This window comes from Artibeus jamaicensis, unplaced genomic scaffold (assembly GCF_021234435.1).
Source record: "Artibeus jamaicensis isolate MK-2021 breed Jamaican fruit bat unplaced genomic scaffold, CSHL_Jam_final contig_354, whole genome shotgun sequence".
In the NCBI taxonomy this organism is placed as follows: domain Eukaryota; kingdom Metazoa; phylum Chordata; class Mammalia; order Chiroptera; family Phyllostomidae; genus Artibeus; species Artibeus jamaicensis.
The window spans coordinates 34,910,200-34,936,131 of record NW_026521803.1 but is presented as its reverse complement, the minus strand read 5'-3'; the positions used below and the strand labels follow the sequence as shown (position 1 = coordinate 34,936,131).

At 43.2% G+C, this 25,932-nt stretch overlaps 1 protein-coding gene across 4 annotated transcripts in view; it reads right to left on the bottom strand.

Annotated features, from left to right (window-relative positions):
- Window positions 1-25,932, bottom strand: part of WDR7 (WD repeat domain 7) — a 292,206-nt gene that overhangs the window by 197,036 nt on the left and 69,238 nt on the right. For 3 of the 4 annotated variants that reach the window (XM_053664157.1, XM_037151997.2, XM_053664156.1), the window contains exons 16-19: window positions 12,826-13,595; window positions 11,440-11,528; window positions 4,478-4,576; window positions 1,671-1,789 (exon numbers count right to left, since the gene is read on the bottom strand). In XM_053664157.1, coding sequence (XP_053520132.1) covers window positions 1,671-1,789; window positions 4,478-4,576; window positions 11,440-11,528; window positions 12,826-13,595 — 1,077 coding nt within the window. The remainder of the gene's footprint in view (window positions 1-1,670; window positions 1,790-4,477; window positions 4,577-11,439; window positions 11,529-12,825; window positions 13,596-25,932) is intronic. The other variant, XM_037151995.2, reaches the window with a different exon arrangement.

Below are 25,932 nucleotides of genomic sequence, written 5' to 3'. Positions count from 1 at the left end.
CAGATCAGCCAGCGAGCTGTTTAATAGCCAGAACGCTCAGAAAGAAGAGAAATAAACCACATTTATTTACGTGACCAAAACTGCCAATCGAACAGTGAGTTAAGAGTTAATGTGGACAAAACTGGATGCCCGCAAAAATCAAAGATATTTTAATTACTGATCTCACTGAAAAAAAAATTTAACACTAATAAGCTGAATTATGTTTGAATATAAAATGCTTTAGGCTTAAAACTTTATTTTCCAAAGCTTTTAAAACATTCTAGTACTTTAATTTTGCAATTTCAAGTTTAAAATTTCTATGTAAAAGTTAAAAGACATTGTTAGAACTATTAAATTTGTTCTCTTTTAGCTCGAAGAAATTTAACCTTACCTAGTGAATCTTCATAATATATACACTAAATAGGTACTGTTCATACAAACATACATGTATAAATCCACACATTCATATATATCTAAGGCATGCATAAACAATTTGTTTTCAACAAATAGGCAAATATATTCCTATGTAATGGCATCGGTTCTATTGAAGGTCACAAGTTTTCAAAAATTATATTTTCTGATTTTTCTTCCTTTTCTTTCTTTCTTTCTTTCTTTCTTTCTTTCTTTCTTTCTTTCTTTCTTTCTTTCAAACAACTTTTATTTTGCAGTTTTAGTTTAGCTCTTTTTTGTTTTGGTAAAAGTGCCACAGGCATGGGGTTAAAGAAGCTTACTCACCTGTCCAGTGATGTACCAATCAAATACTATTTATAACTGAAAAGATAACTCAACAGTATCTGGTAAGAGTTTGAACAAAAATTGTTTTTAATTATAACTGACTTATGAAGTAAATTCAAACATGATTCAGTGTAAAACCAATTATGCTGCAATTTCACTGGGAGTTGAGGAAATGAAGACAAGGAAAGTAGCAAATATGTTCATTGTATTTGGCAAATTCAAAACTGTGAGTGATATAAACTGCTACGGCTATATAGGTCAAACACCACAATAAGGGAAATCTCTGTAAAACATTCCCAAGCCCCTGGTGATACTATATTCTAAGCAGTGTCTAACACAGAATAACAGCTATCATTTGCTGAGTTCCCCCAGAGCGTCAGACTCTGCACTAACAGCTTTAATTGTTCCACCTTCTTTGACCCTGATGGCAATCCCGGAGGAATATATTACTATCCCCACTTTACAAATGAGCTTCAAATAGGTTAGGGAAATGGCCCAGGGTCACAAAGTTAATAATTGGCAGAACTGATATTTAAATCCAGGTCTCTTCTATTCCAAAGATCTTCTCCTTTTATTGTAACACAGCACCTTCCACTGGACCAGGGCTACTCACTGAGAATTTGATTGGTGAGATTATACCTGAGGGTGCGATTCTCGGGAAGGTGGACATATGCATGTGTGTGAACACGTGTACGATAGCAACACACAGCTCTGTAAAGTATGTGAGACTTGACCAAATACTGACTACTTAATAAATAAGAAAATCAAGCAAGCAAGCAAGCAAGCAGAAACACTACTATTTAGTACATAAACTGAAAAAACCATGAATCCATATTTTCTACCACTAAATAAACAGATGATAAGAAATTAAACATTAGCCATTTTGGTTTCACATTTACACTCGTCCGGTGCCTTTTCGGCGCTTTTGTTTTCTCTCCATATCCCCCCAACATTACCTCCAAGCACCGGTCCTGCCATCTCCGAGCAAGCATCTCCAGAAGCGGGGGCCTGAACTTGTCCAGCCCCAGCAGGTCCGGCAGCATAACACAGTGCATAGCGGCCAGCTGGCTCCATCCTTTGAAAATGTAACACATTAAAAATACTTTAAACATTCTGGCATTTCCTAATGCAAATTTTTTTCTTTATGTAAGTATACCAGAAACATTAAAAAAAGGAATGTCTGCTAAATTGTTATAAATTATTTCGATTTATTACCAATTTTTTGTATATAATTTTATATCGTGTATTTCATCTCTAAATCATGTAAGTGGTATTTATAAGAACTCTCAAAGTCCTAAAGCAAATAAAAACACATTTCTGCATGAAGCATATACAAATTCTATATGGAAAAGACATTTCTAAATAGTCCTTCTGGAATAAAACATGGATTCAGGGTGGGGAAGCTCAGACTTGAAACTACTTCCAGTGTAAGGGGCATTTCCCACAGAGAGCCGCAGACAGGGTCACGTCCATCTGAGGGCCTGGCCATCTGTGCACTACTACCCGGCCAGTCCACAGAGATGACTTCCCTTCTCGTTCAGAGCGCCTTTCATGAAGGCACTTACTGATGCCTTTTCTTAGAAAGGAAATCAGGTATTTAATCACAATCATAGCTGAAAGAGCTAACACTGCGCTCATTTTGGGAGGAACATGAATTCAGACATTCCACAAGATAAAAACCTTGCCATCCAAAATGTACAAAATCCTAAGTAGCATTAACTCTAATCTATGGAAATAAAAGTTATTTTTTTCAAAATTCTAATCTATAATATGGACTCTGATTACACGAGAACACAAACACGGTAAACCACAATATTTAAAAGTACTAGTATCCAGATATTCTCACATGATCACATCAACCCTATCTTAAAGGCGCCTGAAAAGAACATATACAACAAATGCCTCAGGCTTCCAAAGTCACATATAAAGCCACTGTAAGTCCATAATAGTTACCATTATCTCCTGGAGAGACATTTAAAGACAAATAAGAAGAAATGGTGGGGGGGGGGGAGAACTTGTCTACTATCATATCACAAGGTGTGTTATCTGGGGTCAAAGAATTTCAGCAAAACATTGTTTTAAAATCATGTAAACTGTAATTTTCTGAGACAACAACAACAAAAAAACCCTCACCTCAAAATGATTATGGGGACTGTGAAAAAAAGAGAGTTAGTGGGGAATCAGCCCCCCATCTCTAGATTTATCCTTTCAGAAAGGACACTCTTCAACTGAGAATGCAGAATTACATTAATTAGGCTGATGAGTATGTGCTTTTTAGATTATAACTTATTTTCAAAACAGGGATATATATACATAATACACATACATACATAAAAACATATATATAAATATAAATTACTACCTAGTAATTTCTTAAAGTGCTTTACTGTCTCATAAAAGTATGAAGTAGATTTATGAGCTAAATTTTTTAAAAGATTATTATTATTATTTATTTATTTATCTTTAGAGGGGAAGGAAAGGAGAGTGAGAGAGAAACATCAATGTATGGTTGCCTCTCATGCGTCCCCTGCCGAGAACTGGCCTGCAACCCAGGCATGTGCCCTGACTGGGAATTAAACCATGGGCCCCTTGGTTTGCGGGACTGTGCTCAATCCACTGAGCTACACCAGTCAGGGCCTAAATTTTTTTTAATGGGCTAAAGTTCACTGCGATGGGCTAAAGTCTCACCATTCTCCAAAGTTAATGGCTTATTTTTGAATTAAAATATTACTATCTTTCCTAATAGCTTAACAAAGATGACCTTAACTATTTTTGCTAATGTAGTCTTGACATATTAACCTGAATACAGGTCTCTGACAGGGAAACCAAACAAAAAATGAGTTATATTTTCAAGGGCTGATATCCTCTTTCCCAAGAAGCTCTTCTCAGAACATGGGCTCCATATTTGACAAATGCTGCACCTCTCCTTCTATTTGGACGGACTAGAAGTGTTGCTTATTAGTGAAGGGTCAGATTCATTCTGGCTGACATGTGAGATTTTATAAATTCCCTGCACTTTATATTATACAAATTGGTGAAGACTGAGCCCACGATGAAAAGCGTGAATACAACCAAGAGCTTGTAAGTTCCGTTACACTGCCAGGCAGTATAAGCAATCGTAGAAGGCCCTCAGGGTAAAAGGTTTGTGGATTCCATTCACATTATCAGAAGTCCAAGATACTTCCCACTAGTGTAACTCCACCGAGATAATATGATAGCCGAACTACATCTTAAAAACTAAAATGACTGTTGCTGCTTTGGCCAGAAAGAGAAGTAGCAAGTAGGATAAAACAGGTGAGTTCCTATCAGTCTAGACAGTCGCTGGTGCTGAGCAACATTCGGAAGACTCTGCACACAAGGACGTGAATTACGACACTGTCATATTTCCCTTCAACCTGGGCACCTGGTGTGTAAAGAGAGCAAAGTGCATCTCTCACAGGGTGACAATACATGGAAAGTAAACTGGCAGCTGTAACGCCAGAGACGACATGGCCAACGTCACCGTGGAAACCAGTGCACCTCCTCACACCTGCCCCACACCCAGACCCAGACCACAGGACACACGGTTTTCTCCACCAGGAGGGACTCCGCATTTTCACACCTGGCCCTCATCACTGACATTAGCAAATAAAATCAGTACATGGAATTTCACCGTCTCGTCCATAACAAAGCAGGTAAATGTGTAGACTAGGTAAAAAGAACATGTCAAATTAGGATAAAGTACAGACTGAGAGAAAGTAGTTAGGAAGTTAAGAGAGAATACCTTCATTTACTAAGAAACAGGTGTGTAAAGCAGGAGCAGAGGTGGGGCCAGAGCCGGAGTGGTCGGCGTCAGACCGAGCAGAAGCGACAGATGCAGGAACTTGCAGAGGAGAAGAGGAGAAACAAAAAAGAGAGAATTGAGGTGCAGCAGTTTCTGGAAAAAAGCTCAGTATTAGTGAAGAATGAAAACCAGAGCTGGCGAAACGTAGGAAATGTGGAACTGAAGAATGACGTCGTAACCAGACGGCATGAGCATTAAGGGTGACCGCATGGGAATGATGTACTTTGTTGAATGGCAACCACAGCATAGTTTAAATTCCTCTTAAAACCAAAATCTATTTACTGTTACAGTCCAATGATGTACCAATTAATTTTAAAAAATTCTAAAAGAACTGAGGCTACAATGAAAAAAATGTCAACATATTAAAAATCAGCAAAAATGCAACTCGATTTTTAAAATGTATCACATAATGAAAAGTTCATGTTGGTCTTCATGTCAATTACATTTTTGCTAATAATTTTCTAACATCATGTGTAAATTATTTTTAATCTCTCAAACCAATATCCACTGAGATCATTTCAATTTTTCACACTCAATTTATAAAAAGTCAACTTAAAAAAAAACAACTTATAAAGAACATATATACTATACTTAACCTTTGTTAGAAGAATCCTAATGTAGCTTCATTCTTTGGAGTTCAAAAAATATTCTTAGGATACAAAAGCTTTATGTTCTAAGAGTTATTATTGTGAATGTTATAATCCTTATAAAATAGATGCACCCTCCAAAAAAAAAAGTTATGTGACTTGGGAAATGTTTCAGCTGAAATTATCATATGAAAAGGCAGAAGGACCTTATGGCACACACGTTCTACAACTGGAGGTCAATGTTAAGATTTAGAGGTCACCATTTGACACTTCCTTCCTATGGAGAAATTACCATATGTCATGCACAAGCATCTTCAAATTAATCCCTCCCCTTTCTTCCGTCATTGAACAGCAATAGGTTTGGGCTCCTGAACAGATTACGCATTGTCTGCTGAATGCTATGTTTGCTCTTCATGCAGTGAAGTCCTTTTGGAACTACAGGCAGCTGCGTGAAAACAACTTTTCATAATTTCCACACGAACGCATCATAATGTGCGTGAGGCACATGTGCAGTCAACAGCAGAACTAAAAGAAATACGTGAACAGGAACAAAAAAATAGCAATTCTAACTCCAAAAACTCTAAGAAGCATTTCTTACACACATAAAAGTTTCATGTGGGAAATTATTTTTTATTATAACAGACCTGTTTTTTGACCCTTATAAAATTATAATCACTTAATAACATTGTACTTATAAAAGGAAGAGAGCTGCCCTTAATCATGTATTTCATAAGATCTAATTATTCCATTATAAAGTACTCTTGCAAAGAAATATAAATTATGTCTATATTCCATTGAATAATTTTATTTTCCACTTTTAAAATAACTTAAATTATAAATTAAGTTATTACAACCTGTAAAATAGTCACTTCCTCATGAAAAAGTTGGTAATAAGCGTTGGTGGCAATGAGTAAACTTTCAGGTCTTTGCTTTCATGCCACCAAAGATTGTTGAGAAAGTTCCGCTGGTGGTTTCCAAAAGCTGGGACATTTCTGTGATTTCACTTTTATTTAAAAGGGAGGAATTATTATCCCAGAAAAGACTATTAACTTTATCTAATTTTATCTTTAATTTTGAAGGGACACTAGATGAGAGGGTGAGGAAATTCAAGAGTAAATAAGTGTTTAGGGCTAAAGGATCATTACTTTATTCAGGTCACAGAAGTAGTAGGATTAAACTATAACATTCTGTCTTAGTCACAAGTTTAAAGGAAACTAGAAATGCTACTGGCAAAGCAGCTAGAACACTGTCTCAGCACAACAGTGCTCAACACAAGTAACTTTAGTTCTAATGAGAGAAAAAAGCAGATGCTGAGTATTATATTTTTGGAGTCTTGTTTACATGATGTTGCATACAGAAAAAACTATTAATAAATTCTGTGGGCACTAAAAGTCAAGGGAAAAATATAATAAAAATCAAGAAATCATATTTACTCTGCTTTAAAAATCTCTACATCACCACCAAAAAAATGCTTTTTTCAGACTGTCATAACTGAAACTGCAGAATCTAGAACTACTTCCATAATTAACTGAGATATTGAAATTAAATGCTGCTGGAGCTTTTAAAACTGGAGCTTTGAAAATATTCTCCAGGTACAGAAAAATCCGCAATAGAAAGAAGGAAAAACTTCCACCTCCAAAATAAAAAGCTCAAGATTTAATGACAAATAATCCAGCAGAAGTTATGCATAGAACAGAACATCAAAGACTGACGCCATAAAACATAAGCAAGCATCCGACCTCTACTTTGTTGCTGACCTCACGTTCTCAGAGTCTGGTAGAAAAAGCAAGTAGCCAGTTCAAACAGGATCATAAATGGCTTCAAACAGGATCATAAATGGCACTCCCTGGATCTCCCCCACGAGCCAGAAGCTACTCAACAGTGGAAGTGTCTTTTGTCAGCCCTAACAGCCTAAGCACCTGGTTATGGCCACACGGACTCTGGAGCACACAGAGAAGTGTCCGCAGATTCACTCATTTGACAAATGTTTGCTGAGCACCTTCCAGGTTCCAGCCACTGTTCCAATACAGTAACATTATATAGCAACATCTAGGTCACCAAGCATTTGTTACAAGTGAAGAAAGATGAATAAATGTCCTTGTCTTTTGAGCTTCCAAAGCAGACTAAAGTTATAGGCCATTTTTTTTTAAAAAAAAAAAAAAGAAAAGGCACCTAAGTTCAAACAAAATTTCACAGGGTTCTCGGGTCCCCCCGCTGACCTGATGTGTGTGCTCCAGGGTTTTTGCTCTAGACCTTGTGGAAGATGGTGAGAAACTGCTGCCTCATTTACGTCAATGACTCCTAAGATAGTTCAACAGTGACTACTGCTTCCTTCCAAGTTTAGGCACCGTAAATTGAATCCACTTCTGAAAAATAAAACTGCGAACAACACAGCATAGCCTTCGATCTTTAAATCGTTCGGACCGGCTCCCGGACCTACCACGGAGTAAGAAGGCAACACCAACGAAGATGTGGTCACAGGGAAGGTGAGCAGCAGACACAGACCGAAGACTCGTGCCGTGAGGTTACTGAATTGCTCAAGATAAGTACGTTACGTCAGAATGTAAAAAAGGCCCAAAGCTATGGGCAGACATAGGGCTACAAAATGTAGCTGACATCTCTCATCCAAAGGAGAGGTTTTATGAACTACAGAATCAAGTATCTACTAAAAAAAAAACAAAACCGTCTCTACCAAAAAAAGTACATGACTGTTGGTAAATATTATTATTGGCAAACACTGAATTCATAAACCAACTATTGGTTAGACAAAATAAACTTGTGAAGAAATTATTTTCCAATAAAAAATCAATAAAATGATATTGATTATGAGAAAGTGTGTTAGCTAAACTATATCTTTTTCATTCTCTGACCCAAATGTTCGTGGAAGGTCCACTCCCCAGATCAAGTCTTTACTCCGTATGGATTGTTTTGCAGCAGAACAAGTATCAGCCAACGTGTAAGTGGCAGTTTATCAAAAAGGAGCACATCCCGGCTTGAGAAACAGACTGCGAGTCAAGGTGCCCACCGAGGGAGTCAGGAAAAGCAAACGTAAGGAAGAGGGACGTGTTCAAAAGAAGCCGGAGGCAAGAAAAGCCGGAGCAGAGGAGAACTTGTCTTCCTCTAACTGCCCAGCTGGGGCCAGAGAACTCGGAGCTTGCGTCTGTGTCTCTCACCACTTCTTACCCTAAACTGGTTACGTTCGTTCACCTGCTGTCTGCTAGATGTAGATAAACTACTCAGGAGAATGCAAATCAGACCCATGTCTCTAACATCCCCCACTTGTATGTTTTATTTAACAATAGTTTATAAGGAGATCATTGTGCCGTATTTCCACCTGATACTCAAACGGAAAGTGGGAGTCATGCTGCCTCCCCCCAGTACTTCACTATGTAGCTCAGTGAGCACGGATCTCCGACCTTCACCTACTGCAGAGACCAGCGTCTGTGCTGTCCCAGGTGGGAATCCCTAAATCCACCGCCCTAAGTCAAGGCTTCAGGAAAAACTCAATTTCCAGTGCCTCCCTCACTGCTCTCCAACTCGAAGCCTTCCGCAAGGACTAACGCTACCGCATTCCAGCGTTACCCTCCTCGGGCCTGGCCAGGAGAGCCGACTCGATTCCATCGTGGTGGTCAAGGACAAGATGCGTCACGACCGAGTCACAAATTACCTCGGGTCGCTTGTATTGGCTGTGATTTCTACAGAGAGAGAAAGATGTAGTCCAGGAAGAAACACCAACTATAAGGAATGACAATGAAGATAATGATGAAGGCAACAAATAGTATCTCTAACAAGAACGGATGTGAAATGAAGCTCTGAACTAACTAAATGCAGGGCAGTGTGCCCTGCCACTGATCTGGACAGTGTAATCTCAAAGGTATTTCCAGTGGCTTTACTCTCCAGTTAGCAGGTGCTGGCTGTGTCCTGCACTTTAAACATGCCTCGTACCTGTGAGGGCCTCTTTCCATTTCTCCTTGAAGTAATGCTCTAAAAATGTTAAAATTATACAACATAAAGTATGCTCGCTTAATAGGTAACAGTACATTCAGGACATTTTACATGTGAAGAGGGGAACTTCTACTTCTGGCCAAGAGGGAGTAGCACAGATGCACAATCCTACATAAAAAACAAAACCCAAACCAAAATGCATGCAGCAATGGTTCTAAGCCACAGGACGTCAAGATGGATGGATGGCCAGGGAGACAAGAGCATGTGAGCCCCACCACTGCCCCAGCTTATGGCCGGGGGGTTTCTGGGATAAGACACAGGAAGGGGGGGTTGAGGGGGAGCCCAGCCGTCTCCCTGAGTTGAGAAGACAGAGCGAAGGGTCTCAGGAGGCCAGGGCAGCTGGGACTCACAGGACCGAGAGGAGAGAGGGCCAGAAACGGTGCCTGCTCCCACCAGCCTGACGGGAAAACTCGACTGGGGGGGACTGGAGACAGCACTCACGCAGGGCTCGCCTCACTAATGGGAAGTAATTGGCCTTGGACCGAGAGCAGCGCTCCAAACCCCCTGAACAAATCACAAAACCAACGCAGTATTTCCATCTTTCCCACTTTAGCCATTTTGATGGATGGGTATTCATCTCTCACTTGGGAAAATATGTGAGCATTATCTGCTAAAGCCGAAGATAAACATGTGCAGAAATTCCACTTTTAGTTACATACACAACAGGCATGCTTATAATGTACACTAAGATCCGAATACAAGAATGTTCGTAGCAGAATTATTTATGAAAACCAAACACTGGAAATAATGCAAATGTCTATTGACAGGAGGAATGGATGAATAAACTGTGGTCTGTTCATTCCACAGAACACTATACAGCAATAAAAATGAACAATGAAAATGAACAAGCCACAGTCTAATGCAACAATATTGATAAATCTCACCAAAGAAGCAAACACAAAAGATACATCCTCCATGACTGGCTGAACGCATATAAAGCTCAAAACATGGGCGAAATTGAACTACAGCGTTTAGAGATTCAGACTTGGTGTGTGTGTGGGGGGCAACTACAAAGGAGAGAAACATAGGAACTCCCTAAAAGTCAAGACAGCTGCCCTGGAAGGGGGGCGGTTTGGGGTGGGAGTGCTGGCCACGTTCGGTTGTTCTGTTCCTTGTCCAAGTTACTACGTCTGTTTCTTGACGTAGTTATACAGGTGTTGAGCTTGTAAAGAGCACTGAGCTACAGACCTATCTTGTGCACTTTTCTATACGTCTATTATATTTCACATATAGTATACAAGTATAAAACGTTATGTAACCAGAACTATTAACTTTTATGTAACTTCCCATAAACTATAAAATAATATGTAAGCATACTGAGAAGACTGATGAACGAGTGAGGTGCTGGACCAGGTGGAGTTGGGATGAAGGATGGGGCTAGTGGAGAGCTTGTGAGAGCTCGCCTTCACAGGGAGAAGCCGGCAGGCAGTGCCCAGGCCCGCGAAGCCACACGCCGGGTCCGGGTGTGAGAACACACACCGACCGCTCAGCTAAGGGAGAGAAAAGCACCGGTCCCAGGGCCAGGGAACCCGCAGGTATAAAGGTGAAGGCCAACTGTGTACTTAGCAAATCTTGTAGAACTATTCATTGACTCTTTACCACCTGAAGAGCTTTAAAACTGTGTAATTTTAAATCTAAAATAAGAACCCTAAGGAAAAAAAGAACACCCATTCTACCGCATTCTGTGCCAGACACAACTTTCTACTGGAAGGAAAGCCCTCTACGTGGAAATGACCCTCCCCTTCCCCAACTCGCTGGTAGGCTCCTGGGTCAGCTTTCAAATGAGTACAAAAGACAACAAAGAAAGAGAAACTCAACCTTTCTTCTTCTATCCCCTATGGAAAAACAAAGCTATAGACAAAAGTTAAGATACAATGAGTTAAGCAGAAAGGATTTCCACTTGTGGATTACAATGCACCACCTACCAGCAAATGGCAGAAGAATAGCTGGAGTTTGGAAATAGGAATTTCGAGGTTTCTACATGTAGTTAAATGATGGGTATAACTTTTAAACCCAACACACACAGTTAAGGCACCAGTGTGTCAAGTAAGGTGCTCCTAATGCATAAAAATTAGGCCAAAGACAGCACAATAAAATTATATGAAACAGGCTCATTTATCAATTTCTAAATAAATCTGATTTGTTTTTAACTGACATCTTAATTATCTATACTTACATCTGGACTATAACAGCTTTTCTCTCTTTTAACAATCTGAGACAAACAAAATGTTATCATTATACATTAGCCATGCCTCCTCAGTTTCTAGAGCTGAGATGTCATGTCAATTATGTAACAAGATTGAATTTTACCTTGTTTAATTTGTCCTTGCACAATATTTCTGGAAGTTGGAGGGGACCCCCGTGCCCTAGAAAGCTCTGGGGTGCTTGGTCTGGGTGGCCTTTGAAGAGAAGAAAATACTATATTCATATTTCATATTTCCAGGACCATTTAAACTATTATACTAATTGCAAATGAATTACAAAAGAAACACAGAATATTTTGAATTTACTGTCCCCCAAAAGATGGTGATTGTTTGTTTTTTACCTATTAATATATTCCATGTTGAATTTTAATACAGTAAATTAAATAATTAGCGAATAGCAAGTAAGAATTTAACAACTACAATTTATACTTTATACTAGTTTAAGAAATATTTGTGAACACTAACATACAGCCAGTGACAGGCAGATGTCACGATTAGTACCTCACTGTTCGATATTAGCGTGCTGAGAGTACAGCCCATCACATATTACTGGTCAAAATGAATTCATGGAACAATACACTGAGCTTGAAAGAATTCAGCCCTAAAATCTGAAAAATGTGATAAAGCATTAAGAAATCTTGGGCATTAGAGGCAAACAGCCTCACTTTGAATTCTGGCTGCATCACCTGGTACCTGTGGGACCTTGGACAGGTTCCGTAACCTTTCTGTGTCTCAGTTTTTTATATGGAACAAAGTACAATAAAGTACCTTCCTTAAAGGGTTAAGGGCATGAATGAGATTCTGTCGGGAAAGTGCTTACAACAGAACCAGACACGAGACAAGTGCTATTTCAGCATTGGTTAGATTAGAAAATAATCTTAACACAGTCAACTTGCACTAAAGTACAACAAAACCCCAGTTTTAAAAGTAGCCTTCGTGATTTCTGAAAAAACAGGAAATAGTAATGCAGGTTAAGTATTGTAGAAATATTAAAATGGTACTCTCCTGCACTTAAAAAATTGTTTTCTTTTTTCCTACTGAAAAATTCTAATTATGCTTTTCACAAAAATTCTGAACATGATCACTCAACACATATTATTCATACATGTGGGTCACAATGAAGAGAAGCATTTAACCAAATATATACGTTTCATATTAACTGGTGCAAACTTTAAGTGGATACAATTCTAAGATTATATGTGCTGAAGTGCTAGTTTGTAATTCATTTATTAAAGCTGAACTATAACCTACTTCCTCATTCCAAATTTATAAAAAACCACTAGTAAGTCTGAGTATAGAAAAGAACTACGTAATTTTATGATGTTTTAAATCATGCACACTGCACTTTAAGACTTAAAGGGGAAACACTGAGATGACACAAAAATATTTTTTCTGCGGGTGGAACTGCAGCAAAAGTCCTAAACAGGGACAAGAATAAACGAGGTTTCTTTCTCTGTAACATGAGAATAAAATCAAGCCGTCGTGGTCACACCTGGCAGGGCCCTTCTTCATATGGTCGCCGATGAAAGTTGCGTTGGTCATGCTCATCAGGGTGTTTGCCAAAGATATGACAGACAGGAGGTGCTGTGTGGTGACGGCCCGAGACACCCCGTAAGTGCCCCTCCCCACCCCCTCTGCCGCCGGGAGCTTCCTCTCCACTTCTGTCTTCCCGTGGGACAGTTGGCCCGCGGCCCGATTATACCCAGGAAGCATCAGCGACATGTGACCTCCCCTGGACAAGAGGCCGAAGGACACGGGGCAGTGGGGTCTCAGCATGCCCAGGCGGTCAAGACAGACTTCGTCCAGAACGTCGTTCAAGCCCCAGGCGTGCAGGCAGGACATAAACAGCTTGGCCGTGTCCATGGTCAAGTTGTATTCCAACAGGGTCAGCGGCTTGGACTTGCTGGCCCGGTACTCAGGGTCACTCTCCTCCCTTCTCTGCCTCATTGCCTCCTCATCCTCCTCTTCGTCATCCAGGAGGTGCTCCTTTATGTTCTCTCTGATGGTTTCTTTCACTTGCTGGAAGAGGACGGCGGCTCGCTTCCCAGTCAGGAAGGAGCCCCCTTTGTCGGCCCTGCCGGATGCTTTCTGCAGGTTCTCCGGGGAGATGAGCGCCGCGCTCGGCCTGGAGGCCTCCTCGGTCAGGAGCTGGATGATCAGAGCCTCCACGTCGAAGAACAGCACGTGCACGTCGGGGTCTGTCAGGTTGGTCTTTATTGCCTGAACCATCAGGGAGTTGTGGGAATATTTAGGCAAATTTCCCTGCAACAAATGGTTTTAAAAGGCGGTTATCACTTTAAGTATAGAAGTGTTCAATTTCATGCATTCGTCAATGAACAAAACACAGTCAAAGGAATCAAAGCACTTATTAAGCTGTCCATTTAAGTACCCGTGTCACTAAAAGTAACTCACGGACTTGGACAATCAGCAGCATGTAAAACAAAGGAACTTATACAATCGGAATTTTATGCTGAAATAATTATAAAATCAATTCATTTTTAAGAAAGGAGTTAACAGTTTATAACTGAAGCCAGGAGTGTTTTTACTCATAAAACAGATTAAAATTTATTTCAATAACATATGTAAACTCAGTCTCTGAAAAGGAACTATTGTTCCCCCTGAAAATAATGCATTTATCACAGCCTCTCATGCTTTTAAGATGCTGCACCAACAAATCCCTCCTTTTTCTTTTCTTTTTTTTTTAATTTTTACTTTTAGAGAGAGGAGAAGGGAGGGAGAAAGAAAGGGAGAGAAACATTGATATGCAAGAGAAACTTCAATCAGTTGCCTCTTGCATGCCCCCAGCTGGGGACTCGGCCAGCAACCAAGGCAGGGTTCCTGACCAGGAACTGGACCAGCGACCTTGCCCTTTGTGGGATGACGCCCAACCCACTGAGCGATGCCAGCCAGGGCAAATCCCTCCTTTCTCTACCTCACCTTCTGTCTCTCCCTGTTTGTAGATTGCTCCCCCTCAACAGACAACATGCTGCAGTCCACTGAGATTCTGCTACACAACAGTGTTGCCCTCTGACCACGTCCCCTCTTCTGCATATTCCCTCCGTGTCTACTGCCCCTTTTAGCTAAATTTATGGGAAGCTGTAGACTGATCCAACAAAAACTTTTCAGTCCATCTCCTCTGCAAACTCTTCGCAGTACTGACATTGTATTTGGCAAAAGAAAGACAGAGAAAAGGAAATGAAAAACATAATAAAAAGCCACCAGTTACAGCTTCCCAGAGAAACCTTCCTGGTGAGCCTTCTAATTCTGACCGCCTTTCTCAGTCAACTGCCTTGAAAACTCCTTCTTCCTCTCACATTAGAACTACCGCCCCATCGTAGGTGGCTCCCTGAATCCCATCACCGGCCAGACCAGTCTCCTGAAGGAGGCTCAAACCTGTGTGTGTGTGCACTGCTTGTACCTGGAGGTCCGAGGTGCCTCACATTTCGTAGGTCCGAATCTCTACCTTCCCGCTAACGCTGCTGTACCTCTCAGAGCATTACTCCCTTCCGTTCTGTCCCCTCTGCCACTGACGCCACATTCAGACCCTAGCTTCTCTCCGCTCAACAGACTTCACTGCCCTGAGTCTCCTCATTCCAACCCGACATCCACAAATCCAGACTTCTTTCGGACACACACATCTAATCATGTCATTCTCTGTCAAAGAACCACCTTTATCGTGGATTATTAAGAGAAATAGAAAGTACAGAATTATTAAAAACTAAATCAAACACTGGCTGGTGTGGATCAGTGGATTAAGTGCCAGAAATGTCACAGGTTCAATTCCCAGTCAGGGCACATGCCTGGGTTGCAGGCCAGGTCTCCAGTTGGCCAACGGGCATGTGAGAGGAAACCAATCAATGTATCTCTTGAACATCGATGCTTCTATCCCTCTCTCCTTCCCTGCTCCTCTCTCTAAAGTAGAAATAAAATAAATCTTAAAAGAAAAATGAAATAAAAATATAGGTAAATATACCCGATCTCAAGGTGAGAACGAACTTTCAAACACTGTTAAATTAAAAATTCACTACTAAAAAAATGGTGAACGGCAAGTACGAAATAGGACTAAAATGTGCAAGAAAGGATTGTGAAGAGTTATAATCTATACAAATATTAATTCAAATGAATAGGAAAAATACTATAAAGATCAAGGACAATTCACAGTACAAGAATCATAAAGAGTCTATAAATATAAGGAAAAAACTGCTGAAACTGCTCGTCAAGGAATAACAGTTGAAATAACCACAAGATACCATTTACAAAATCGGCAGACAGTACACACGGAAAACACTCAGCCGGAAGTCTGACCTCTCGTTGTCCTCCCGGCAAAGCCACACACTATAGGTGCGACTTTAAATAGCAGCCTGTGGCAGAGTGATTTGCCAAAATATACCATCGGCCCTTAAGACTGTTTGATCCGGTACATCCATTTCTAGAACACTATCCTAAATAGTCAGAAATGCAGACAAGGATTTATGTACACAGATGTTCAGTGAAACAGGAGCTATTATTTTAAATTAAAAACAACTTCTATAGTCTAACAATAGAAAACAGGTTAAATAATTTTAGCATAAACATATAGCAGAATAAACATCACAGCCACTACAAGTCAGGCTTCCTGGGCACACCGAACCACAGGGCCAAGCGCCCATGCTCCCGTGGTGAGAGCGCTGAAAATCACATGCGTGCTGTGCACACACACACACACACATGCACACGCACACAAACATGGTTGTGCTTCCGTCTCTCTGGTGCTTCAGTGTGCACGTGAGCCCATGGGAAAGACAAGATGAGGTGTTGTGTTAACTACACCTTGTGATGAAATCGTAAGAGATTTTCATCTTCTTTATATTCATTATATATAGAATGTATATTACTTTCATAACTAGAAAGTAAAGGTCTAGGATGAAATGCAAAATCCTTCAGCCCAACGTTCACGGCCACTGCAGTTCGACACCCAGGGCTTTTCCAGCTTCAGCCACAGGCTCTGGCACCGTGGCTCCCACCCGCTCACCCTTCACTTACTCCTTGGCCCAGAACAGTCCTCTTTGCCCCAGTCCGCCTCCTCCTCCTGCATCAGGACCCTCACTCTTCTCACTCTCCCACAGAAAGTCAGTCTGCAGCGAATCCAGCCCCCACTGCACTTTACACCTGTCTATGCACCACGAGTTTGTAGGTCTCAACTCATGTGCTAATTTACATAATTAGCTACTTTGTGCTATTTACATATTCTCGTACTGCACGGACACTATGTCCTACTCACATTGTTTAACCCTAAGCCTATCAGAGTCGTTGACAGAGTGAACTAAGAACACTATAAAAGAATCTTTATAAAATTATTTTAAGCTCTGGCTGGTGTAGCTCAGTGGATTGAGCGCAGGCCTGGGAACCAAGCAACCACGATTCGATTCCCAGCCAGGGCACATGCCTGGGTTGCAGGCCAGTTCCCAGCAGGGGACACACAAGAGGCAACCATACATTGATATTTCTCTCCCTCTCTCCTTCCCTTCCCCTCTAAAGATAAATAAATAAAATCTTTACAAAACATTTAAAAAAATTATTTTAAATCGCTGATCAATTCTTCTGTTATAAAATTGCAACAAAATCCCCTTAACTGATCTCTTCTGTATCAGTTCTCCTCCCATCTGCATTTCTTTCTAGTTTAAGACGGTTCCATCGCATTTTATAACCCCAGGGTAAAGTCTTTACAAAGCAAAGACTCCTTTATAAAGCACAAAATACCCTGCAAAATGCACCGCTCCCTACGCCTCCAAACTCACACCACAGCCCTACCCCTCGCACTGCAACCAAATCCGAGTGCCTTCCAGAACCACATAGCCCCAGGCACACGCCAAATCCAAGAGCCTTCCAGAACCACACAGCCCCAGGCATGTGTGCCTTTGCACCGCCTGTGCCAACAGGACGCTCCTTTCTCAACCCCCCACTGCCACTGAAGTCACACTTGCACCCTCCCTGCAGGGAGCGGCTCAGGGGCTGCTCTTCCAAACACTGTTTCCAGAATTGTCACTGATTCTGCCTCCTCTGTATAAATCTCTGCTCTGAATGGAATGAACAAGGTTTAAAGGAAGGTAGAAAATAAACACTATTTTTATAGAACAGCCAAAGAAGCTTAGGTGTACAAATAATAGATAAATTTATACTATATAAAACACACAGGAAAGAAGCCAAGACTCCGTGTATTTAATTCACTCGCGCCACATTCACCTGTGTTTGTGAGCGATACTAGAGATGCAAAAACAATTAAGAGGGTTTTTCTAGTGATGGAACTCAAAACTGACAGTTAAAAAGTGATGTGTAGGACAGTTATTACAATGTGGTGTACACGGTGCTATAAAGGAAGACTGCAAGATAATACAAGGGACACACGATGGCAATGCCAACCCTGCGCACAGGGCGGGCGGTCCCCACAGAAACGCAGCTGGAGCCATGGAGGGGCCCTCCCGGAAAAAGGACTGCGGGGTGTGGAAAGGGCAGGGAACATCCCAGGATGGACGCTGGTGACCCCACAGTGACTGTGGTGAAGAGGCCACAGGATGGTTCGCTGAGGGCCCGGAGGTCCACAGTGCACATCAGAGCTCCATCCTTCAACTCAGGGGCCATGAACAAGGAGCTCCGCTCAGAAACCACGGTGGCGGGCAGGTCTCAAAACACACCCAGGGCCTGCCCTCTGACCTGAACCCATGCCCCTGGGAATGGGGCGGAATCTGCCCCGCAATCACCCCAGGTGACTAGACACAGACAAGTTTGAGACCCGCTGTCTGGAGACTCTATTGGGGGACTAATGTGATCAAATTCAATTTTATAAATGTTTATGCACCAGCAATGTCGACTGAAAAGAAGGGATATCAGAGTCATGAATGAAAACCGGGGAGAAACAGAAGCCGTTCAGGCGAGGGAAGATAAAAGTACGCAACGGCACTGAAAACGCGCACGACAGGCAAGATGGGAGAATCACGGCGCGTCGCCTTCTCATTTCCCACAGGCTGTGCTGCTAGTCTGCTCTTTCCGTCGCCGAGTGTGTGACGTCAGACACCATACATAAAAATATACGCTTACAATGAACAATGTTATCTCTAATATAACAGTGGTATGAAAACTGTAATTAACAATTGCCACCACGTACTACTAAATAAGAAAGAATAAGTAACAATATTAGATTAAAAGAAAAGAGCCCAGAGTGCTTTGGTAAACGTTGTCAGGTAAATCTTCCAATAAAGATCTACAAAGTTTTTTTTTTTTAGAAGAAAGAGAGACCAATTCCATGAAAGAATATAAAATCACATGTTTGGCAAAGAACCCGCTGAAGCAGCCAGAGTGGCGTGAAGAACCAGAGAAGGCAGGGTGCGGGCAAGAGGCCGCCGTTCCAGTTCTGCCGGGTGTCAGCCGCAGTTGCGCCCCTTCTGCACCCCAGATCGCCCCGCTCTCTGGCTCTGTCGCAGGCGTGCAGCAGCCGGCCTGCGTGCTCGGGCACTGGAAGCGTTATCGCTTGTCTAGTGCCATGATATCTGGATGTGATGTGTGTGGCTCCTCTTAGCACAACCGCTCACACCTGGCTATGGATTGGGCCACTGTGGCAAAAATTGAGCTAAGACAAATCCACAGTCGGAAAAAGAGAGGGTGAGACCAAGAGGAGAACAGGACAATGAAAGCAGAAGAGAAGAGAACCGAGGGAGACCGAGAGAACTAGAGGAAGTGGCTCACCCGCAAGTCCTGTACATGAGCAACAGCTTCTAACGTCCCCACGCCCTGCAGGAGACTTGTAACGCTGGGCAATGGCCGTACCAAGTAAGGTCTTACACAACAAAACACAGATACCCAGCAAGCAGTGAAGGTGCGACTTCAGCTAAACGCATAGAGAGGGCAAGCTGGTTGCCAACATATTTGACATCCTATCTACACTAAGATTGGCTAAAGGAAAAGGAATAAAAACATCTCTCAGACGCCCAGGAGCTCTTGGCTTAACCACAAGATACCACGTCGACAGCAAACTGACTCACTGGGATCACCACCTGCCCCTAACGACCCCAGACCCAGGCCGTCCAACCCCGGAAATTCTGTAACAGGAGTGTTAGTGTGCTTGCTCTCCCGCCTTTACTAAGGACATGTGTGCTCACACACTCACTTCTTCATGATCACGGAGGAAGATTCAATGCAATTCGACAAATATTGGTGGAGAGCCTATTACATGCAAGGTGCTCAGTAAAATGTGAAGCCTCTGTGCTTCAGGCAATAATTTTAAAACTTACTGAAAAAAGATCAACCAGGAAAGCTAAGTCATCAGGTACATATAAGTGAAATGGTCTAATTTATTAGCAAGACTCAGGGGTAAATGCAAAATACCCATGTGGTCAGCAGTTAGACAGGAGTGAGGAGTAAGGACAAGGGAACAGCTATAGGCGGTCACCAGGGCAGAAAGCCCCAGGTGCCCAGCAACAGGCACAACTAGGAAGACAGGGACTTTGCCCCGTTGGTAACCCTCCCTCCCCTAGAACATCGCTGGTCCTGAGGTTCGAACCACCCCTGGCCCTTCCTCCCTGGCATGTTGCTTGTCCGGTGGGTTAGACTCTCTTAAAGCGGAATGAATGAGGGGCCCAGGAAAACAAGGGTCTAACTTGCATCAAACACACCCAGGCCTCAGTTGTGTTTCAGCTGCAGGCCCGGAAAGGCAGCCAAACCTGATGGCGATGCCAAGGCTGACGTCAGGACAACGTCTCTGAAAGGACTCACCTGGAAAGCTGATGAGAATCCCACTGGGATCTGCCACAGACCGCCAGATAAACTCTCAGGGCAAAGAACCAGCCGAAAGCCGTGCCCCAGGCCTTGGTCTGTCTGTCCAGGGACCCTGTCTGTCCTGCGCCTGGCTCTTCTCCCCCTGTGGCTCTCAAAATTGACTTTCTCTCACAGGGTTGTCTTGGCCCTGAATCCTTTCTCAGCCAGGACCCAAGCCATAAGGTTGCCGGACAGAGGTCCAATCTGACCCCACCGGTCTGACGGCTGGTGCTGCCAGCTCACCACCGACACGTATGTGTACACACATACACGTACTTAGAAAGCTAGTAAGACACGCATCTGACATTTTCATTGTAGACACTAAACCTGCTGCCACTTCGTGCCTTCTGCGTAGGGGAAATAGACATTTAACCATTTCAAACTCTCCAGAAAAGACTTGACCTAAAACATCACAGAACTGCAACAATAGGAAAAGCCACCACTGAAAGGCTTGCTCATCACTGAAAGTCACCCTGCGAGATCACACTGAGAGGAGGAGGCAACACGGTGTCTGTGAAAACCAAGGAGAAGGACCAGATGCCGACGGTGAGACGGCCCCTCGCTCAGGCGAGGGCGCTCTGCCCACACACGCACACTCACACCCACACCCAGACTCACCATCGACAGGAACGGCAACGACAAAAGGGACAAAAGCGTCCAGTCTGCAGAGGGGACAATGTTAATGCGCCCTGGCGGTACCCCTACTATTCACACAGAGCTGAGTCTGTGTGAGGTTAAGCTGCATCTGCGGAGACGCCGGCAGGTGGCTCTGGCCCCCAAACCAACGATGCAATGACACTGTAAGCGTATTTCCCGCTGTCCAGTGACCCCAGGTTAAAACCCTGGCAGTAATTTACTCACATCAACGGTCCTAATTTAGAAGCTTACTTGTTACTGAATCATTTTTTAACACCACCACAGTTTTTGAGACTCTTTTAAAGTTGCTAGTAAAATAATGTTTTATTCTTCCTGAAGGAGCACTAAGTCTGATCTGCAAGTAGAACATCAAATGGTTCAGATTTCTACCTAAACACGGCGTTGATTCATGCCAGTGAGCATCAAACATCAGCAGATTTGGACTGTAAGGTGTGAAGCAAAAGAGTGGATAATTTTTTTTTTTAATCTGAATCTGCTTTGAAACCAGAGGTCAAAGCTACCGAGAATAAGACTAGGAAACACACATCTAACACACACTATCACACACGAGCATCTAAAAATATCAACACTGAATCCTAAAACAGAATACAAAAAAATATGTATTGAAAAATGTTAATACATTTTACAAAATAACTATATAAGTGTCATATTTATACTGTGTGGTTTAAATGATTTTTAATCTGCCAAATATGGTATAAAAATGATTTACTACCTAAGAATATTTTGGTAGAAAAATAAATAAAAAAGCAACTTTGTTCTTGATTAGGAATAGGATGTTTTATTGAACAAAGATCTTTAAAAGAAGTGAAGTTTTGATGCATAATGTTAAATGCAAAAGGTCAACAAATAAACCACACTGATGCCGTAATGTACTTTTAAATTTTTTTTAAAAAATGAACTGAGTGAAAATCTCACCATCTACCACTTTTAAAATATGATTTCAGTATTAATGATTTTGAGGACCAGGAAAAAGGAAGAAAGAGGGGTGGGTGTGGGGAACAAAAACTACCAGACCCAGAAAATGGGTTCCTGAAATGGGTATTTGGCGCCCTCTGCTGTCCTACTGTTGTTACTGCATACACACGGCTAGGGTAACGAGTTCTTTCTCAGAGATTCCTTCCATTTAAGCTAGAATAGACCGTCTACTTATCTTCAATGTTTGGTTTTGGATAGGACAAGATTTTATGATTAGGTATTAATGAAAGCATACTGCGAGTTATGTTATTTCACTCCCTTCCATGTGTTTTCATGAAGTAGTATATTAATAAGCTTAACAAAAACACAGTTAACCTACTAAGAGATTTTAAGTTTTGGTATTTGATGCTGTACTCTAATTTATTTGATATAATATAAATAAAATATAAATTATGCAAAAGTAAATTATGAGTGTTAAATGTGAATGCTTAGATTGCGCCTTTTTAAAAAGAAAATATCTTCTAAAAAAAATCTCTATAGGCCATGCCTTATTCGATAATCGTGTTCGAATAAGAATATCTAAATGCCTTTACTGTATTAAAAGATTATGAGGTTAATATATTAGGTTTCCACACAGAAACACAAAAGAGACTGACTTCACTCTCCCCAAGGCCAGGCTCTCCAAGGCACAAGGCCGAGGGCCCCCACAAGCCTGGCCCCCACCACCGCCACCCACAGGCCTCTCAGTGGGCCCGCCCACGCCCCCAGGCCCGGCTCATCTCTCCTCCACATGAAGAAGGGGCTTCAGGGAGAACTTGGAAACAGCTAATAGACAACACAAGCAGCATTCCTCTCTCTGGCAAAACAGATAATAAAAATGAATGCGTTCGAAACACATCTGAATACAGTTCAATCCAACTGCAAGAAAGACACTGTAAAAAATTAAAAACTAAAGTAAAAAGAAGGCGCTCCTGTTATAACCTACCTACGTACGCTCCTGGGTCTGCCAAAACCCTTAACACACCTGAATGAATAACGGAATCGAGGAGAGCCTCTGACGCCAACTTGGTAACAAAATGCAAAGGAGAAAGGGAACCTGCTCTCAGCCACCGTGGGCCAGTGGCCAGCAGCCTCCGATCTCAGGAGTATTTACCCTCGGGAGGGCTCTGACCTGTGTTGTCCCCGCTGACCTCAGCCCACGTCTCACACAGTCACTGCGCCCAGTCGCCATCCTTCCCACGTCCGCCCACGCTGTTACCTTGCCTGGGAGTCTCCCCACTCCCCTTTCCGATGCCAGGCCTCCGCACAAATGTGTCTTTTTAGGGCTCTCTCCCACTCGGTCCACACCCACATGGGAGCGGGACCCCTGGATGCCGGGCGTGCAGGTGAGGATGTCCCTGACACGCCCCCCAGCTGCTCTGGATTGGGGCTTGGCTTACGGTGTGCACTCAGTACACACAGAATAAATGAATCAACCGGTCAAGACCGTTAAGCTAGTGTGTGTTGACTACCTATGGTGATAAATATTTCCAAACACGTTACCCGTCTAACTGCATTATAACCCTATCACCTCCACTTCAAAGCAAAAACCAAATGGAAGCTAAGAGGTGAGTCAGTCAGTCCCACGTGCCACACAGCTTGGTCAACTGTTGGGGTCAATGCTCAGGGTAAAAGAGGAAGTCGGGCCCCTGCTGCCTCTGCCTGGTGCTGTCATTCAGGAGGCTCTCAGCATCTGCCTGCAGAGATTCTGGGGGGGGAGGGGAGGACAAGAGTGAGCCTGCCCCACCCGAATCGACCCTCAGACGCTGGGCCACTCGCGTGGTGCGCTGAAGGGACACTGGTTCTGGGCACTGCAAACAGCAGGAAGGACAGCAAATGGTCCCTTGGGGAGCTTGTGGTCTGGCATGGGGCAGGGGTTCTCCGCCAGGGGTGGGGCTCCCCACAGCCCAAAGGGCCCTTTGGCAATATCTGGAGACATCTTTCTTAGTCTCAACAGAGAGGGTGCTAATGACAATTAGAGAGACCAGGGAGGCCACTACGCGTGTGACCATGCACAGGACAGCCCCCAGAGCAAAGAACTGTCCAGCCCCAAACGTCAGCAGTGCCGACGTGGAAAAGACCTGGTACAGAGAAACGGCCGTGTACACAGAGGCACTGCCTTGCTTCCACACAGAGAACAAGCCTGGGGATGAAAACAGGAACCAAACTCCAGAGACCAGAGAAGACGGACTGACTCTACCAGACTTGGCAGCGTTACCGAAAAATTCCAGAGCCTTTGCAGAGACGGTGGTCACAGAACTGGGGCTCACGCAGTGAGTGGGCACAGCAAACAGCTGGTGCTCCCTTTACTAGAACACAGGTGAAGGAGACTGGGGACCCCTCGGATCCTGACCGAGGCTGCTCTGCACCCCGCTGCTGTCCGTGCCTTCCTTTCACCCACCTCCTCCTCCGAGCCCGCCCACTGCCCTAGAAAACAGCACTCGCGCCAAGGCTGCCGTGCCAGGTGAGACTGTGATTGAGAAAAACAGACGTCTTCATCCCAGCTCAGGAGACAGACGTGCATGGGTCATGCTACTGGAAGGATCTTTGCATGCACAGGGTCCAGCACAAAGAACACCCCTGTTTTAGTACAAAATCTTTTGTTATAAAATCACAGGCATGTAATTCTGGAACATGGCAATACCACACTCAAGATGTTTCAGATGAAACGCTCACATTAAAACCCTAATTCATCACACCCATATTCATTACCCCACCAACCACACTCACGCAGGCGTTACCCCTGCCGGACCCTGTACTTCGCCTGTTCCAGCCCATTGTGAGCACAGCGCAGAATCCCAACCACAAGCACTACACACCAAATGCACTTCCCAGGCACTGCCGCAAACTGCCTCCCTGAGATGACGGACTGAGTAATACATTTTCAGCTGAAGTTCAGTTCAGGGCCTGCACTACCACGTCATGTACATCACCTTGTAAGTTTCACACCTGAAAAGCTATAAAACCTGAAACTCGTTGTCACTGGCCCCCAGCCTGGTGTGCCACCCATCATTCCAGCAGATGTCACCATCTAGATAGGTCGGTGGGTCTCCGTGGGTGGGCTGCAGCCCTGGGGTGTTCCAGGGGCCTCCTTCAGGATGTAAAACCAAAGTCGGAGAGCAAATGCCCACATTCAACCGACGGTCAGAGAGTAACAGAGGAGCTAGTGAGGTTACATGTGCTGATCCTGCTGCCGGTGCTATTTCTGCATTCTGATCTTTATAATTTTAAGGTAGCATCTGAGTACAGTTTTCTAGACTTTCACTGCAACCCATCTCCACCCATCACCTGGCTGTATCCTACTCATTCTTTAACATCTCCTCCTCCAAGAAGCCGGCCAGTCCTGGCCGCATGAGCCGAGGTCCGAGTTCTGCAACGCCCTCTGCATCCCCCGCGACCCCACTTGCCGCCGTGTGCCGGTCCGTTTCGTGCCTCACCCACTGTGGCTCTGTGGGGCCTGACTCGGCACCTGGAGGTCGACAGATGCTTCTTGAACTAGGCTGATTCAGTCGTTTGTAACAAGTGCTATAAAAGTCGGGAAGTTTGAGAATTTTCCACATAGTCTAATAAAGAGCAGATTTTTTAAGCACATTGGGAGAAAATAAATGACTTTTTTACCCAGGGTACTAAAATATTCACATGTAGCCACAAATCTTCATGCTTCTATCAAACACACTCCACCATGCCTTCAAATTCCCCAGTAAGGGTCGAACAGAAAGGACCACACAGGGGCGAGAAAGGCCAGGCCGCCGAGAAGGTCACGGGGCTCCTCTCAGCGGTCGGCCACTTGATTTGTTATGTTGTGATAGTGAAAGAAATTTCTCCTTCGCTGTATGTCACTTAAATTGCGCAAGAATCTAAATTTCTCATCAGGTCGTGTGGTGTGTTAATCTATTTCCAAGGGTAAAACAACACGGTTCTGATTTTAAAACCATCTTAGAACAAGACCACGTTTTCTTGGTTCGGAATTGTATTTACTATGACCAATGAATTCCATTCATAAATCCATTAAGCACCTACTGTGTGCACAGCACAGGGCCAAGAGGGCACTAGAGCCGCGGGGGGTGTGAAGTACCAGGAGGAGGGCTTCTTGTGTCTATGTCATTATTTGCAAGTGTTATACACCGACCATGAAGAACCCATGGTGTCTAGCTCAAGAATTCTAAAAAAGGGAAGAGAACCAAAAAACCCTGAAATCAGC